We start from the raw sequence: 19,912 nt of genomic DNA, 5'->3' as shown, positions 1-19,912 counted from the left end.
CAAAATATTTTTGTACGTCTGACAATCATTTCCTACTCTACTATTTTGATCACCAACAAGGATCAAACTTTTCCTTTTTCATTGTGTCAGTTGCTTTCACTAAAGCCTCAAAAAATTCCTCCGCATCTACCTTAGTAGAACTTTCTGTGGGACCATAGGCACAAATAAGCCACAATGACCAGTTCCCCATTCTGATATTTGCCCAAATCACTCTATTTGAGACTGCCTCCCATTCAAGAAGATTAGCCTTGTATTTTGTGTTGAATATTATGGCTACTTCTTTTTCGTGATTTCATACTGCTCAGAAATATCTCACCAGTTTTTGCCTTTTTTTTGTTTCAGTCACCCCTATTATGTCGAGCTGGTACTTATTCAATTCATCAGCTAGCTCCATTTTTAAGCCATTCAGGCTTTTTTCTAGTACCGATCTTGAACTCTTGGTGATGTTGAGTTGGGATGGGTTTTAGGATTTGTTCCAGTAGCTGACTTTTCTCTGTTTGCCCTGGTTCCCTGGTGAAAACAACGGGGCCTTGTTTAACCGGATGACGCCCCAGCCGGCATGTAATTCTGTCATGCTGTACCATCATTTTTTATTTTTTTATTTATTTATTTTTTTTTATTTTGGTTTAAGCCAATAAGAATACAATTTGGTCAGCTAAATCCCAAACTGCCATCCTATCCTCATTCATTTAGTATCCAGGTAAATACCTAACAGGGTGCACCAAGAGAAGGTGAGGATTGGACATTAGGTCAGAAGCCCTGATTGGTTCTCCGCATTCCTTTAATGGCTATGTGGAGGTCTCCTCTCAGTTATATAGATTTTACCTTTAGGCATCTCCCCCCACATCTTCCAGATATAGAATCTTTAAAAAAAAGGCTAAAGTTTTGCATCAAAAGCAGTATTTTAATGGAAATATTCATAAAGAAAGTTCTGAAGCTTGGACTCATAATCTTTAAATAAGAATGACTGCCTTAAGTTGCCTATGTCCTGTGGAAGTGGTGTTTGTGCATCCATAGTTCTAGGAGATTTGATTTTATTCACTGATAAGAGGATCATTTTCTAAACCTTTCTTTGTCTAGTTCCCAAGATAGTCAATCTCTGGCACAGTGAAGTAGTTTTTTTTTTTTTTTTTAATTCCAGATATAGAATTAAAAAAGTCTATATCTTAAGTTTTTATATGTGATTAAGAAGTGCGTGATTAAAAACCTAAGAAACTTAGGTTTTTAATCACACACTTCAAAAACTGACTGTAGAAGTTACCCTGTTGCAGACAATAATCCAAGTGTTTAGGAGTTCAAGATGGCAGTAACCGTCTGCAGCTTCTCTCTCTCTTGAAAAGCCTTGATTCATTAATAACTCGAACTTGCTATCAGTAAAAGCTTGAAGGATGATGACTTGTTGCTCCTATCTTCAAAAAAGTTAGGACTAAAGGATCTCTACCGACTCCTTTTGGGGAATAAGAGTGATTAGAGGTTTTTTTTATGATTTTTTTATTGCATTAAACATTCCTATTTTGTGAAATGATTTCACTAAATATATTCCTCACCATTGTAGTTAACTGTGTGCGTTTCTTCTACAAATTAATTATTATTTTTTTTTTTTTCATTATATATCATTGGAAAAAGAGGCTTGTAACATATGACAATAGTAACTTGCTTTTTTTTTTCTGTCTAGCTCTTATTCTGTACTCGTGTTAACCATACCATTGTGCTCACAATAGTTACAAGATATGACTGCAAATTATATTGTTAATACAGTAATACCTTGTAAAACACAGTTAATAGATGCTGAAAAAGTTCCATGGCAGGCAAAAGTGAACTATTTAATACATTATTATATTGTATTATAGTGACTGTGTTCCAAACAGATAATTGCAGTACCTTGGAATGCATTGCCTGAGAGAGTGGTTGGAGCAGGAATGTTAATCACCACTCTTCAAACAAACATGTTACTCATATAGATCCTTATTTGCAATTAATACATTTCAGATTAATTTCCTTGTTCTTTATTATTCTAATAAAGAAATTTCTCCGAGATTTTCTTAATAAAATATTCTATTTTATAAAGTACTTCATAAACAAAAAAGCAAAAGGGGAAAATAATCACCTCTAAATAGACATAAGTACTTTGCCCAAGTTGAATTCTCATCAAAAGACCATCTTTCTGCCTAGTTCTGAATGATACACTGTTTACCCACTGAAGTTGAATTGGGCGCAAGTGAGGACTGAAGATCAGAAAACCATCTCCAAGAAAATGCCTGGTTGGCTCTACTCCTGTTGGCCAAAATTGTACTGCAATCATTTATAGACAACTTTCTTTGGATAAAACATTTATATTTTAAGAAAAGTTTGTTGAAAAAATACTTAAACAATAATAATCGAAATACAACATACACACACACATATATATCAAATTATAATATGTTATTTTAATACATTTAGACAAATATAATACAACATTTTTAACACTCCATGAACTTTACCACATTTTATATTGTGGTTTAAGCCAATAAGAATAGAATTTGGTCAGCTAAATCCCAAATAATTGCCAGCTTATCCTCATTCGTTCAGTATCCAGGTAGATACCTAACAGAGTGCACCACAAGAATGTGAGGTCTGGACATTAAGTCAGAAGCCTGATCAGCTCTCTGCATTCCTTTAAAGGCTATGTGGACGTCTCCTCTCAATTATACAGCTTTGACCCTTAAGCATCCTTAAATTAGCTGTACAAGAGACGGTGCTCAAACCAATTTTAACTTATGGATCTGAGAGCTGGGTAAGAAATAAAACACTTGACCAAAGACTAGAAACCACAGAAATGAGAGTCCTGAAAAAGATTAGGGGAGTGAACAGATGGCATCAATGGCAATATCATATTAAAAACAAGGATATTAGGAAAACACTAATAGCTCTGCTAACACATTGTTAGCAGAGCTAATCTCAGGTGGTATGGTCACTTAAACAGAATGGGAGAGGAAAGATTAGCAAAACAAGTGTTCTCTGACAGGTCGATCTTCCCAAAGGAAGATCAAAATATAGGTGAATTAGTACAGTAAAATTGCCTTAGAATACAGAAATATAAGATCTGATAATGTTGGAGTCTTGATAGGTAACAGATTGATTTAGAGGAAAATTGTAGATAGGAAGTTAGTAATGACATAAGATTTTCATGTAGTACTATCATATCCTGTACATCCCTTGAGTGTACATGTCAGGAATTTGATGATGATGAAATTTACCAATTGCAGTAGTTTGGTCTACTGGCATGCTAAATCACATTGCATAATTATAGAAATTTATCTGCTTTAAAATTTAATCTAAAATTTACTTGACATAAGCAGGAATTAGCACTATAACCATTGCCTACTTTTAAAAGATATGAAGTGCCTTTTAAAATGATTGGAAAAGAATACAGATAAAACACACAAAAGAACTCAGCATAACTATTACAAGCTGCATTGTATGGAGAATCTTTCATTTTTCCTTTGCTATCCTATCACATTTTATATTTTATAGATGTGCATTTGTTAAATTTATGGTCCCCACAGCTAACAAACATTCCTCAGCTACATAAACAAACACAAATTTCTGAATTTTACTAGAGAAACCATTAAAAAAAAACATACACATAGAAATTATGTGCACCTACTACTACTATTACCATCTACAGACATCCTGACCTGCTTCCTATTTTTTAAATGAATCGTACACTGTATACAACCACTATTTATCATGACAGTTCAACCAATATTTAACATGACTCCTTGCCCTTTTATGAGACTTTCACTGATGAAATGCTGGCTATAAACCTATAACAAACATAGTTCAGTGAGTGGTTGAGAATTTTATTTTATTGTTACTTCAGTTTATTTATTTTTCAAATATTTTTAATTTTTTTTACAAAATCCAGAAATCCTGTTCTAGATACCAAACACAGAACTTTTTTTTTTCTGGGCCTCCAATAAATGAGGAGGTGGTCAGACTAGGCAATGAAATTTGTCTCCTATCTGAAGACAATCATAGCATCCACACCTATGGTGGAATAACAATCTACAGCCTGTTGGGTGGAGAGGAGGGTATCATACCCACTTGGCTAACTAAGCATTTAATACTTGGTGTTAGCAAAGCCACAGGAGTAATACTTGTTCAATTGTATATTCCATACAAATGGAATATAACAAAGACTGCTAAATCTAAAATTCTCTCTCTTTTCTTGTTGAAGGTTTCCTGACAGAATTCTGTAACCTACATCTGCTGTCTCTACTGCTCACTAAATTCTGAAAAATCATCCTGATCGTTTTTTTTTCTACTGAAGATTTTTTTTTTCTTCAGCCCAGTGACCCAAGCATTGCTGTCATCTTCTTTTGTGACTTCAATATATACAACTCTGACAGGTTATATACAGGGTGTTTCAAAAATAATGTCCTGATTTGAAAATTGTATATCTCTGCAACCACGAACCACAAGTGAATGTGACTTGTACCATGTGAACGGCCTTGGCCAAGAGTTTGATATGACGACCGCTAGATGCCACTACTAGCGCTCAAATAGCCGCTACGCTTCGTTAATGAATGGCATCAAGTCAACAGAAGGCATTTTGTGTTCTCGAATTTAGTAAGGCTGAGTCCGTGATTGCAGTCAGCGTGCTTTTAGACGACGTTATGGAATTGATCCACTGGACAAAAACATTTGCCATTGGTATCGACAATTTCAAAAAATAGGGTGTTTATGTACAGAAAGAGTCCTGGATGACCATGCACCTCAGAAGGGAATGTGCAACGAATTCAAGAGGTTTTTCAGCGAAGCCCGCGCAAGTCCACTAGTCGTGCTAGCCGAGAACTTACCATCCCTCACGTGACTGTTTGGCGTGTGTTACGACGACGTTTGCTCAGGAAGCCATACAGATTGCAACTGGTGCAAGCTCTTCGTTTAGGTGACAACAACAAACAAACAGATTTTTGTGCTAACATGGAGGATGATACCTTCCTATGGTGATGGTGAGTTAGGTAGTAGGGTTTTTTCTCCCGGAAACTCGGTTTTTCATCCCACATACAGACAAATCAGCCCTTCAGAACACAAGCAATTTACAGACAAAAACTACTAGTTGTGGTGGTGGTGGGCAGCAGATGGCATCGATGTTGATGATTGATAGGTAGAGGTTCGGTGTAAGAGTGGAGACAGAGTTGTACAGTAGGTGTCCTCCCACGATTAGTCTTCGGACTCCTTGGAGGTATCACAAATATAATGGATTATTATTATGATGAAGGCTCCTTAAGGGAATCCAAGGATTAATTGAGGAAGGGCCTTTTATTCACTGATACTTAAATACACATCACTGCTTTAGTTGAATACATTCACCAAAGATAAACTACAGCTTCTTATTTTAGTCCATTTCACACACACAAAACTATGAAAGAACCTGGACCTTACTTGCTTACCACATTCATAGTCAGCTTTCAGGAATGGCCTGGAGTTTCAACCCCCCCCCCCCCCACACACACACGCTACTACAAAAACTTACTTGTGCTTGCCAAGTGGAATAAAGAGAGTGTGGCAATGGCAGCAAAGAGAGAGATGAAGTGGAGGAAGCAAGGGATCTTGGGATAATTGTAGATGGAAATTGGGAGTTCAGAGGACATATAGCAAAGGTGTTACGAGGTCACCTCACAGAATTGCTGCAATACTGAGGAGAACATTAACCATGAGAGATAAAAGGGTGGTTGTCCCATTGTATAAAGCTTTCATCAGCCCACATCTGGATTTCTGTGCTCAGATCCGTCCCCCAGAATTTGAAGGGATTAAGGAACCTTGAAAAGGTCAGAGACTGATAACAAAAATGATATCTGCACTGCACAATGTTAATTATAAGGAGAGACTGAGGATGCAGACTGCAGAGTTTTGTGGTTAGAAGACAAAAGGGGGGATATGACCGTGACATTTAAGCTGTTGAAGGGTTATTTTTGTATTAACACCAGGAGATTTTTCGTACAGTAGAATAAGGGGAAGGAAGAAGGACAAGGGACTATACCTGGAAGTTGCAAATGGTGGATTAGTTTAAGGAATGTACAATAGACTTTGAATTGACTAGCATTGACCATCCATGAATGGCAAGAAAATGAAATCATAATATATATATATTTTTTAAATTGATCTCAAAACATTTATATATATACAATAATCATCACAAGTGACATTCCAACATTGTTATTTTACAAAGTACAGCAACTAAGTGCTAGAGATTATGGTTCATTTTCCACATTAGATTTCTATTTAAAAAAATTGAATAATTTTATTATTAAAATTATGATATATATTATGACTTTATAAAACATATTGTTCTGGATTTTTTTAACAATGAAATTCATACAAATTTTGCTTTTTTTTTTGTATAATATATTAACAATAGTTACTGTAGTTGGTAACTTATAGTTACAGATGAATAAGATTACATTTTTACAGTATTTATACAATAACAAGAAATATATATTTATAATTTTTGCTTTAATGTATTTAAGCACTATGACTATAGTAATTAAATGTAATAAATGGAATTTTTTTTCTTTATGTTGATCTTGGTTGAGATGTAATGTCTCAGCTTGTATCCTCAAAGCTTTTTAGTAAGCTTATCTGAGAATGACACGGGTTAGTTATTGTTTATTGGTTTATTGCTTTGTTTCTTGGTTTGATTAGTTAATTGGTCTTGGAAGTAGGCTGATGTTTGATAGGTCTGATATTCAACACAGCCATAGGATGAGAAATTCATTCACATGAAAGAACGCAAGCTAATTTAGAATGTCATGACGCGTCACTGAACTAGAAAGCCTGAACTAATATAATGTGTTTCATTAAGTTTGTAAGGTGTGTAGGGTACATATTTCTCGTTCATAGTATGTCTTAAGGCTCTTTTCACGCTATTGTAGTTTGTAAGCTTCCTGTATTCAAAAAGTAGTTTACTTAGTATGTCTAGGATGTAGAAAGTTTGAGTGGCCTTTCTGTAGTGATTAATATACAGACAATCCTCAGTTTACAATGGCTCAATTTATGCCGATTCATAATAACACCGGATGCCTGCGAGTGCTTTCTCACTGTAGTGTGGTCTGACTGAGAAACGACGCTAGCAGGTATGTGTTTGAGTTTACCGAGCTACTACGACGTATGTGTATCAAACCTAGTTTTACTGTTAAATCTACCTAATTGTTGTATTTAATTTTTTTTACATACATAAGTATTTAAATTGATAAAGTACGTAATTACACATCATGTCTGATAAAAGAAGTGCAGAAAAGTTAGCAGAACTTGGTGTTAAGAAGGCGGGGAAATCAATCACACTTGAAAAGAAGATAAAGGTGATTCGAAAAATAGAAGATGGGCAGACACATGTTAATGTCTGTAGAAGTATGAACTCACCTCCATCGACTGTTACTACAATTATGAAAAATGCAGATAGAATAAAACAGTCCGCACAACAATCTACGGCAGCACTAAACGTAAAATATGTATGTTATAGCAAGAGTAAACTTCATGAAAAAATGGAAATATTATTATCATTATGGGTGGATGACTTGAATCAGAAAACATTCCTCTAATGCAGGCTGTTATAACTGAGAAAGCAAAAACAATTTTTGAGGATCTTAAAAAGACAGATGGAGGCAAAGAAACATTTTTAGGAAGCAAAAGTTGGTTTGAGATTTAAATCTCGAAGTAAGTGCCATAGTGTCAAATTATGTGGTAAGGCGGCAAGTGCAGATGTTGTGACAGAGGCTGCTTTTCCTAAAGAATTTCAAGACTGTGTAGAACAAGGAAGTTATCCTTCTGATATGATTTTTAATCACGCACCATCATTTCCTGTGAAGAACATTCTGCTCCAGGTTTTAAAGCTGCAAAAGATAGACTTATGCTTTGGTTGGGTGCAAATGTTTCCGGAACTTTGAAGCTTAAACCAATGTTGGTGTACCATTCACAGACATAACATGCCTTCAAGGGTCTAAAAGGCATGTTGCCAGTCTATTGTAAATGGAACAAGAAAGCTTAGGTTAGACAAGACGTTTTTATAGATTGGTACACAAATTATTTTTGTCCTATCATGCTTCACTTCTGTAAAGAAAATGATTTGCCAGCCAAGGCATTGTTTCGCTTGGATAATGCCTCTGGACATCCTCAAAACCTTGCTGAAGTAAGAACACTGTTGGATGTCAAGGTTGTTTACATGCCCTGCAAACAAGCATCGCTTTTACAACCGATTGATCAGGGGCGTATATCAATCTTCAAAAGCCACCTCCATATAACATTTATGGAAATGGTAAGAGTCTTGGACACTTCAGGAAAAACTATTAAAGACTATTGGTGGTCATTCGATATTTTGAAGGGCATTAACAACATCAAGGCAGCTTGGAACGAAGTGTCAGCAAAGTGTTTAAAAGGAGCATGGCGAAAACCTCTTCCAGAATTTATGCACGACTTCAAGGAATTAGAGAGAGAGGGGAGAATGTTGAAGATGTGACAGAAGTCTTACAAAGCCATGATAAACTGCTTTCCAATGAAGACTTAAAAGAATTAGCCGAATGATTAAGTTAACATCCAAAGGAGGAGAAAGAAAACAAAGGTCCTCTCAGAGATAAAAAAACTGCCGATTTACAGTGTATATCCTTGCAAGCATAGAGACATTGACTGATGGACTCTGCGAAATGGACCGATTGGGAATGGAGTGTGAATGTAAAAAAGGAGTGTAATCGCATCTATTTGACCTTACACTGAACACCTTAAAGAAAGAAAAAGAAAATCTAGGCAGTTAATACTGGATACTTTTTTTTTTAAAAATGCAGGTGATCCGAAACCAGGAACTTCAACATAGAAATATGTAATATCTTTTCAAAGTTTCATATATTTTGTATATAATTTTGTTTTGTTTTCGTTATTAATAATTTTATTTTAACAAATATATATGTATGTATTATCAAAGCTTTAAATATAACAATGTTACACATACTTCGTTTGCATATTTTTTGACTATGCAGTACATAACTTTCTATCTCCCATAAAAATTGGATTTGTTTTATGACAATTTGGTTTATGCCCATTTTTTCAGGGATGGAAGTGAGGCATAAACCGAAGACTGTCTGTATTTGTATGTGATATAATTAGTGTTTAGCTGTAGTAGTTCCACCTCACTATTTAATGATGGTGGCATCTGCAGCTCCAATTATAAATAGCATGTCTCCAAGTCCTCCTCCATTTAAGGATTATATTTTGTGACATGCAATGCTTGTGGTATGTGTGAGTCCCAGCAGCTAGATATGTGGCAGACGAGAGAAGGGGGAATGCATATATGTGCAAAATGAAGGCAGTGAGAGGAACTTAGTGAGTGAGATATTACCATAACTGACCTCGTTGCATCAGGGACAGGAGAATCGACCTAGAGAGACGTGTAGTGTGAAAGAGGATGAGAATAATGAGTGAAACATGAATGAAAAAATAAGAGTGCAGGAGTGTGGAAGGCTTGAATGATTGTGAAATTTTTGGAGATTGTCTTGATTGGAAGGATGAATGGCGAGCAAGAGCAGCTAGTGCAAGAAGAATGATTGTTATGGGAGATTTTAACTACAGGTGCTATCTTGGGAAGAGGAAAATGTATGTAGTAATTAGGGAATGGAATTTATAGAATTCTTGAAGGACAAATGTCTTAGGCAACATGTAATAGAGGGAACAAGAGGTTCAAGAATTTTGGATTTGGTTATAGCATCAGAAAAGCTGATAATAACTGAGATGACATCTCTCCCTCCAGTTGGGGAGAGACCATGTGGTTTTGACTTGGAAGATGAATAGACATGCAGTAATATCAAAGAAAAGGGAATGATTGTGGAATTATAAGGCAAGTGATTATAATAGTTTTAGATATTGACTTGGGGCAGTTACATGGCAGGCAGAATTGGAAGGCTGGGATAGGGATATCATTAGTGTGTATTAGCAGCAATAGTAAGCTGTATTGCACAAGTGAAGAAAAGGATACAATTTGGTGTAAAGTGGATGACAAAAAATATCAAACAGGAACTGCAGGTGAAAAAGAGATTATGGAAAAAATATAATGAGAGGGGTGGAGAGCAGATGCATGAAGAATATAGGACACAGGCCAGGAGAGTAACTAGTATGGTAAGGAAGGCAAAACTGGAATATGAGAAGAGATTGGCACTAAGACCCAAAGAAATTCTTAGGGAATTTTTTAGCAATGTAGCCAGTAGGAGGAGAAATGATTGTGGAAGAGTGACATTGTGGTATAAAAATGGAAATAGAGTGATACTCCCCACAGCTTTAATGACATCCAGAGCACTCAGTGCTTGGAACACTTTATTGGTGTATTTCATCCTGGAGAAGTAAGTTTTAATACTAGAGGGATAGGGCAGGTTCGAGGGTTAGAGTTACAAGAGGAGAGTGTGTTCCAAGTACTGAGTATTCTGGATGTCAGTAAAGCTGTGGGACTGGATGGTATTTCACCATGTGTTTTGATAGAATGTGCTAAAGAACTGACAGCTCTGTTGACCTGGCTTTTCAGTGAAAATTTGGCTACAGGAAAGGTACCCAAGCAATGGAAATAAGGTAAGATAGTGCCATTGCATAAGGGAGCTAGCAGGCTGATGTGTCTAACTATAGGCAAGTTTGTGTTTCATCAGTAGTTGTTAAGATCTTGAAGAAATTAGTGAAGAACCATATCCAGCATTGGGCAGATGAGGGTAATGTTATCTGTAAGAGTCAACATACATTTGTTATGGGAAGCTCCCTTAGTAATATGATTGCCTTTTATAATAAAGTGCCAAGAGCAGTTGATGAGGGGAAAAGCATATGCTGCATTTTTTTTTGGATTTTGCAAAGGCATTTGACATATTTATGCAATAACATGATAAGTTGATATGCCTTTGCAATATCACATGATAAGCTGATATTTAAGTTGCAGCACACGTGCTTAGATGTCGGGTTAGTCAACTGGATTCAGGATTGGCTGTCTGATAGGTATCAGAGAGTTGTGTATGGTAGGGCAATATCTAGGAGCTAGAAGGTTACAAGTGGAGTTCCAGAGGGCTCAGTACTGGGACCTGTATTGTTTAACTTTTATATCAATGACATTTTCAATGGATTGCAGGGGGTATATTCAGTTGTTTGCAGATGATGTGAAGCTGGAAGGGTTATTAGTAATAGTACATATGTGGCAGCCCTGCAAGAGTATTTGAATAAACTGGGAAAATGATTGGGAATGTTGGTTTAATGCAGCAAAATGTAAAGTCATGAAGTTTCGGATACATTGATGGGAGGCTGCATACTCGATTGGAGGAGCTGTACTAAAGGAAGTAGGGGAAACAAAAGATCTGGGGGTGATAATTGATAGAAAAACTGAAATGAAATTCCCAGAGGATTGCTGCAATAATGAAAAGGATGCTGACCTGCAGAGATAAAAGAGTTATTGTTCCATTGTATAAGATTCTGCTCAGACTATACTTAGACTATTGTTCTTAAATTTGGTCCCGATTTGAAGGGGATAAATTAATTGTTGAAAGGGTACAGAGGCAGATAACAAAGATGGTTTCAGGACTGTACAATATTAGTTATGAGGATCGGCTGAGGGAATGTGGACTGCATAGTTTGGTAGATAGAAGGAGGAGAGACTTTTAAATGAATGACTGAGACTTTTAAAATGTTAAGAGGTAGTTACAGCGTTGACACTGGGGAGTTCTTTTACTTGGTGGAACAGAAACGATGACAAGGGGCCAATCCTGCATGTCACGAAAGGAAGCTGTGAGCAAGAGGGTGAGGAGTGGTTTCTTTGCATTGAACCATGGAATCCATTGCCTGATAGAGTGGTGAGAGCAAGAACAGTCAATGAGTTCAGTCTTTTGACTCCACGGAGGCCTGAATAATAATAACAATAATAATTAGTCGTCTGAGGTCTTGTTATACAATACGTATTTCTGGCTATCTTGTAGTTGGCATCGAAATAATATTTTAGCATAGCTGCATAGTGATGTAAGTGTTTTGCTGTTAGTAATTTGTGTTCTGACATTGCAGTGTATATAAAGCCAGTATTGTCTCTTTGTTCCCAAAAGATCAATTCGTTGTTATAGCATATCTTGGTATATTTTGGCACAGTGCTTTGTATATTAGTGTTTTCAGACATGTGCAAACTACATCTTTTAACCTGTAGAGTTTGCCAGTTATTGTTTTTGGAGTTTCTTTGTAGATGGTTAATGTGGACCAGTTCATATCTGCATCAAAGTAAATTCCAAGATATGGTATTGTTTCAACCGATTTTCAATTGATTGTAGTGGTTTTACTGTTCTGTGTGTTTTTTTATGTTGGAGAGTGGATGTTGGATCATTACATGTATATTACCAACTGGTTGAGTCAGTGGATTTTTGAATATAATTAATTTTGTCTTGTCAGAGTTTTGGTGTCTGGAGTTTTCGTTAAACCAGTCAATGAGCAGATTTATGTCCTGCTGCATATTTATTAATACTATGCTTGCATTATTATGGATGGTTATTATAGCTGTATCATCTGCATATTGGAAGATCTTGCCTTTGAGAGGTAGCTGGTTAATATCATTCATATAAATGTTGAATAAAGTTGGGGAGAAAACAGCTCCCTTTGGAACTCCACAGGTTACTGGTAGCTCACTACTGTGGTTTGACCCAATTAGTGTGATCCGTTTACTATTTTGAAGGTAGTTTCTAACCTGTGCACAGGCCCATCTATTCCAAAATGTCTTAGCTTTTCTAATAAGGTTTGATGTGTGAGTGTGACAAATGCTGTAGTCAAATCTATAAAGACTACCATGACAATTCTGTTTTTATCTAAGGTGGTATTAATTACATCTGTAAAGTCTTCTATGAGAGATGTTGTTCTTTTATTTTATTAAAAACCGTATTGTGCTTTGGGGATTATATGAAAATTCTCTGTAAATGTTACAAGTTTCTTTAGTACGATCTGTTCCATAATTTGATTGATAATTGGTAGTGTTGCTATGGATCTGTAATTAATCGATTAAATTTCTTTTTCCGTGTTTGTATATGGGTGTGATTATGGTCATCTTTAACATACTTGGTATTTGACCAGCTTTAAATATTTTATTTGTTAATTTTAGTAGGCTAGTTGCATGCTGCTCGATATCCTTAGGTCTTACGCCATCGATTCCTGGACCTTTGTTTGGTTTGATTTGTTCTATTACTGAGAGAAGTTCTGCTTCTTTTATGATTGGGAAGCATAATGTCTATTTTGCTTGTGGTCTGTTTTGCAATTGGAGGATCATATTTTGTGATTGAATAATCATATAATTGGATTAATAATACTACTAATAATAATATTTCCTCTGTTTAGTCTTGCCCTCTTTCTGCTCATTAGGAATCATGAATGTGCTAAAACTTAAGGTAAACAACGAGTTTAGAGGCACTGATTGGTGCTGTGACATCTACCATGGCATAAGCTTATTTTGCAGACTTATCCCTTTTAATGTGAATAACTTCTCCAGTGGAATTCTGTCCAAGTGCCAGACAAAATGCAGAATATTGTGGTATATATATCCATGCCCTTTATTCAACTGAGCTCTCACTCTATCATACAACATGCAAGACCAGCATTTAACAAAACCTCATTTATAGCGTAGTCTTCTCCAAGTAGTAATGTGATTTAATACCATTTTTCTTACTAGTGCTTACAGAAAGTGCAAATACCTGGTAGAACAGAATTTTGGTAAGTAATTTCATTGGTTTTAAATGCATGCATTTATTAAAAGGAACAAGATATTAATACTAGCCATGTGGTATCAATATTTTCATCCAACTGAAAGTGTCGTACAGGCAAAGATTTCACTGTAAATTACACTGCTCGACAGAATTAACAAAACACTTTGAAACCAAGTTGTATCTTGTGCAGTTTTTGCAAGAACAAACTGCGTACAAAAAAAAACGACAATGAAATGAGGAGACAGCGAGAAACATTAGACATGTATAAGGGACATCACATAGGGACATATAAGATTTAATAAAAAAAGATCATCAAGTGGGGTGCTTAAGGGTCAAACCTGTATAACTGAGAGGAGAGCTCCACATAGCCTTTAAAGGAATGCAGAGAACTGACCAGGGCTTCCGACCACATATCAAATCCTCACCTTATCGTGGTGCACCCTGTTGGGTATCTACCTGGAAACTGAACAAATGAGGATGGGCTGGCAATTTGGGATTTAGCCAACCAAATTGTATTCTTATTGGCTTAAACCAATATATAAAATGATGGTACAACATTGACAAAATTTCATGACAGTTGGAGCGTCACCTGGTTAAACAAGGCCCCCGTTGTTTTCGCCAGGGAACAAGGGTGAACAGCCAAAAGTCAGCTACCGGAACAAATCTGAAAGCACACCCCCAACTCAACATCACCAGAATTAAAGATCGGTACTATCAACATAAGAAGTCTGAATGGCAAAGAAATAGAGCTAGCTGAGGAATTAGATAAGTACCAGATCGACATAATAGGGGTGACTGAAACAAAAAAGACAAAAACTAGTGAGATCTTTCTGAGCAATAAATACAAAATGTTATATTCAGGAAATGACAATCAAGGAAAAGAAGGAGTAGCCATAGTATTCAACACAAAATACGAGGCTAATCTTCTTGAATGGCAGTCAGTCTCAAGTAGAGTAATGTGGAAAAATATGAGAATGGGGAACTGGATAATGAGATTTATTTGTGCCTATGGTCCCACAGAAGGTTCTACTAAGGTAGAAATGGAGAAATTTTTTGAGGCTTTAGAGAAAGCAACTGACACAACGAAAAAGGAAAAGTTGGTCCTTGTGTGATCTAAATAGCAGAGTAGGAAATGATTGTCAGACATACAAAAATATTTTGGGAAAATTTGGAGAAAAGAGCAAAGCTAATAATAATGGCAAATATCTGTTGGATTTCTGCTCAGGACATGGACTGGTTATTACTAACACCATGTTCCAACATAAAAATGTGCACAAATTCACATGGAGAGAAGAGGCAAGGAATAAGAAAAGTCTCATTGACTATGTTATTGCTGATAATGATGTTTTCTCTCTGGTGCAGGACACCAGAGTATACAGAGGATTTGAAATTGGAAGTGATCACTATTTAGTCTTGAGCAGGATAAAATTGAATTTCATATTGAAAAGAATAACATGTAAGAAAGTTTTAAAGCAAATAAAAGTTGAGCATCTCTCAGATGTGAACTGTAGACTAAAACACACAAAAATTATTGAAGAAAAAATGAAAGAGTTTAAGAACAGGAACCAAACCTTGGAGATTCAGTGGCAAGCGTTCAAGAAAATCCTGATTGATTCAGCCAAAGAGGCATGTGGTGAGGTTGTCTACAATGATAGAAAAATCAGAACTCCTTGGTGGACACAGGAAGTTAAAGAGGCAGTGAAGGAAAAGAAGAAAGCATATCAAAGTTCCTGACAAATAAGTCAGCTTGTGCTCTCAGATAATACAAAGACAAATGAAAGATAGCGAAACACTGTGTAAAACTAGCTAAACAAAAGTCATGGGAGGACTTTGGCAAGAACACAGAAAATAAATATCAAGAAGGTGGTAAGATATTCTGGAGGTTGTTGAAGAAGCTTAGAAATGGAGGAAAGAGTGCTGTAAAAAGAGTTAGAGATGATGAAGGTGACATGAAAACGGGAGAAAAAGATATCCTTGAAGTATGGAGTAATTACTTCGAAAAATTGCTAAATGAAACAAGCAGTGATAGCACAGTGGTAAAAAACACTCAACAGGCATACAGTCAGGAATACATATCCGTACTTGAAGTAGAAAAACCCATCAAAGGCTTGAAATGTGGAAAGGCAGCAGGAGTAGATGATATTTGACCAGAAATGCTGAAGTATGGTGGTATAAAAGTCTTACAGTGGCTACAATGCATAGTTCAGAAAGTCTGGACAGAGAGACGAATTCCCGATGATCGGAGTAGAGCTCTAATTGTACCCATATATAAAAAAGGGAAATAAAACTGAATGTGATAATTACAGAGGTATTTCCCTACTAAGTGTTCCTGGCAAGACCTATACAAGTATACTTGAGAAACGGTTGAGAAGAATTGTGGACAAAAAGTTTTTGGTGAAGAACAAGCAGCATTCGGGCCAAATAGAGGCTGTCATATGGTGTCAATGGGGCATTATATCAAGTGATATTTAGTCTTTATTTGAATTATAAGTCAGCAGTTAGAATTGAAGGATGTACAGGAAGATGGTTTAATGTTAAATCTGGTGTGAGACAAGGATGAACATTATCCTCTCTGTTATTCATTATCTATATGGATCACATTATGAAGGAAAGTGGTATTAAACATGATATCAAAATTGGAGATGTTAATGTCAGCTCTTTGCTTTATGCGGATGATGTTATACTTCTAATTAAATCTGCTACAAGTTTGCAAGATTCCTGACTAAATTGAATAACTGTTGTAATAGGTATGGTATGAAGGTCAGCATTAAAAATACAAAGACAATGAAAATTGGTAGAATCATTGAAAATGTCAACTGTGTTGTGAACGGGGAACCTGTGGAACAATTAAAACATTTCAGCTACTTAGGCATGATATTTAGTGAAGATGGTAAATTAAATATGGAAATAGACAACAAAATCAACAAAGCTGGTATGGTAGGAAGTCAATTGAATAAATTCATATGGAATAAGAGAGAAATTAGTCGGAACACTAAATTAGCTGTATACAAGACAGTGTTCAAACCAGTTTTAACTTATGGATCTGAGAGCTCGGACAGAAGTAAAACACTTGACCAAAGACTAGAGACCGCAGATATGACAGTCCTGAGAAAGATTACAGGCATGAACAGATGGCATCAATGGCAACATCATATTAAAAACAAGGATATTAGGAAAGAACTTGACATTGTTGGCATCCAGGAATGCATCAGCAGAGCTAATCTCAGGTGATATGGTCACTTAAACAGAATGGGCGAGGAAAGATTAGCAAAACAAGTGTTCAGGTTGGCAGGAAAACAACCCAGAGGAAGACCAAGATATAGGTGTTTGATATGGTACAAAGTGCCTTAAACCTATATCTTGGTCTTCCTCTGATAATGTTGAAGTCTTGATAAGTAACAGACTGATTTAGAGGAAAATTGTAGATAGGAAGTTAGTAATGATGTAAATTTTTCATGTAGTACTATCATATCCTGTACATCCCTTGAGGGTACATGTCAGGAATTTGATGATGATGATGATGATGATAAAAAAGATCATCATCATCATCATCGAAAGAAAACACAATATACTCAAAAATATGGTCGTATAACATCAGTATGGCATATTCCCTGACAGCATGGACCATGCTTAATATAAGCCATTCTTATATTAAATGTCCTTATATCCATTCTTCACACTTAGAGCAGACTTCTCACTTACTGACCAAGGCAGAGGCTATCAGCATGCAATGTAATTTCCAGTGGCATCCCATACATGTTCCATTGGATTTAAGTGTGTGTGTGTGTGTGTGTGTGTGTGTGATTGTACTGCCACAACAGTTGTTGAATATATTAAAACTGAAGATAATCCTCCCAACACTTGAGCTCTATGCACAATGGCATTATCATGCATGAAACAGGAATCTGGGCTAAAAAAAAGTGGAGAGCTGTTTTTCTAATGATTCAGAAACAGCACACTTGAAGTTGATGTATGGGCTGAATTTTGATAGTCAAAAGAATTTATACTTGCAAGGCAGATTGCACTTGAACAGATTTGGTGCTAGGTGCTTGAAGAACTTATTATTGAATAAAAGAGTGAATGTGAATTGTCGAGAAACAAGATATGCCTGAGTAGTTGCATGAAAGTGTTGTGTTCATTAAGTTGAGGCTGAAATTGTGAGTGTAAAGAGTGAATTGTGAGTAAAAGTATAGAGAATGAGAGAGAGAGAGAGAGAGAGAAAATGATAGTAAGTTAAGGGTGAACCAAAGAATGGTGTGCTTGGTTTTGTCAAGAAAGAAAGCTGAAAAATGTTCATAAAATTAAGAGGTTGAAATTACAAATGTCAAATTACAACTTAAAAAATTACAAAAATTACAATATAAAAAATAAAAATTACAACTGTCTTTTCTTTTCAAAGAAAGTTGTGAAGACCTTTTAAGTAAATCACATTAATACTTGGAGCATCCGACTCTATAAATATGCAACAAGTGCAGCAATGGACTCTCCAGTAATATGAATATAATTCTTTAAAATTAGCTGAGTTCTTCCCTTCATCAAACCAAGTATCAAGTTAATGCATAAATAAGTCTTTGCTGTTGGCCTAATGGTCTTCAAAATTCATCTAAGAATCAGCTTTACCAATGAAATGGAATAAAAAGGAGGGCATTTTCATTTTCTTTAGCATCTTTTTTTCCAGGTAGAAGATAACTCCATGTGTTTTGTTTGCTGTAAATCCAAGCATACAGGTATATAACTGCATACCATTACACATCCAAATTGTGATTTAATAAACGGTCATTGTCAAAAACTTGGATTTCCGAAGCAGAATGAATATTGTAAGTGGAGGTTTCTGTGGTTTAGAAGTTCATAAGGCATATTCCGGTAATTGGACCACATTTTTTTTATTAAGCTAAAAGCACAATAAAGAAATAAAACCCGACAAGTTTCGTAAGTCGTTTGACTTACATCTTCAGTGGTAAAAGGTAACTGAAAGTTAAAACAACAAAAAAGAGAAATTAATAGCTCATACTATACAGTTGTAGTCATCTGACTGTTTATAAAATTAAAAAATCAGAATGCAGATTCAAAGCAGTGCTAAGTTTAAACAATGCTGGATGATGCCATGTTCTGTTGTTCAGGACACACACACACACACACACACTTAAATCCAATGGAACATGTATGGGATGCCACTGGAAATTACATTACATGCTGATAGCCTCTGCCTTGGTCAGTAAGTGAGAAGTCTGCTCTAAGTGTGAAGAATGGATATAAGGACAATAATGTCCAAGGTCTGACTGAGGTATATTTTTTATCAAAGCTGACTAAACTTGGTGTAGAATTAAGCCTTGGTTTTTATTGCATTGTGTTGGAATTCTAAGCATGTTTGCAGCTTCTTTAAATTTCCTTATGTAACAGTTTTTTTCTATATAAGACATGTTTGTTTTCTGCCAGAGTACATTGTGGCCAGTGGAAGTGGTATGGAAAGCTAGACCTGATTTGTGTTCTCTTCTATTTTGTACATCCTTTTGGTGTTCGTTCATGCGTATTTTCCCAGATCTTCCTGTCTGTCCTACATAGCAGATGATGCAAGAACAATAAATTTTATAAATACCTTGTTTTTTTAAAGGATGACGTGGAGATTTCGGGGGATATAGAAATCTTGAAATTTTTTCCAGCAGCAGAAAGGCTACTTCGATGTTATGTTTGTTTAGTAATTTAGCCATCTTGTCTGTAACATTCTTGATATATGGAAGCGTGATGGCGTTTTTGAAATCTTGTTTCTGCGGGATGTTGTAGGAGGTATGCGGAGGATTTTTTTGTTAGTATTGGGTTCATAACCATTTTTTTTGAGGATCTCTGTTAAATATTCCAATTCTTCATTTCTCTGTTTTCCTGTGCTGGAAATATTATAAGCTCTGTCCCTCAGGGTTTTTATTAGACCTATTTTTTGTGAAGGGTGGTGGTGTGAGGCTGCATTAAGAAATCTTTCTGTGTTGGTGGGTTTTCTATATATTGAGAAAGAAAGTTTATTATCTTTTTCATTGACTTCTAATAGGATGTCAAGAAAAGGATGTTTTCTAAGTTCTTCTTGTTCTAGAGTAAATTTTATATTCTTATGTAAATTATTCAGGTAATTTTTGAAAGCAATGAGTTCATCTGTTGTTCCTGACCAAATGATGAAAATGTCATATACATAGCATAGC

The 19,912-nt window shown here is 35.8% G+C and overlaps 1 protein-coding gene across 1 annotated transcript in view; it reads right to left on the bottom strand.

Annotated features, from left to right (window-relative positions):
• stan (Protocadherin-like wing polarity protein stan) overlaps positions 1-19,912 on the bottom strand; it is a 777,611-nt gene that overhangs the window by 390,477 nt on the left and 367,222 nt on the right. The window contains exon 11 of the mRNA XM_090397383.1: positions 2,108-2,292. Within this exon, the coding sequence (XP_090253509.1) occupies positions 2,108-2,292 (185 nt within the window). The remainder of the gene's footprint in view (positions 1-2,107; positions 2,293-19,912) is intronic.

The sequence above is a fragment of the Typopeltis vanoorti genome, chromosome 1 (assembly GCF_054136105.1).
Source record: "Typopeltis vanoorti isolate ZY-2024b chromosome 1, IOZ_Tvanoo_1.0, whole genome shotgun sequence".
NCBI classification, from domain to species: Eukaryota; Metazoa; Arthropoda; class Arachnida; order Uropygi; family Thelyphonidae; genus Typopeltis; species Typopeltis vanoorti.
Note: the sequence above shows the minus strand (reverse complement) of the source record. Positions and strands in the feature narration are given on the sequence as shown.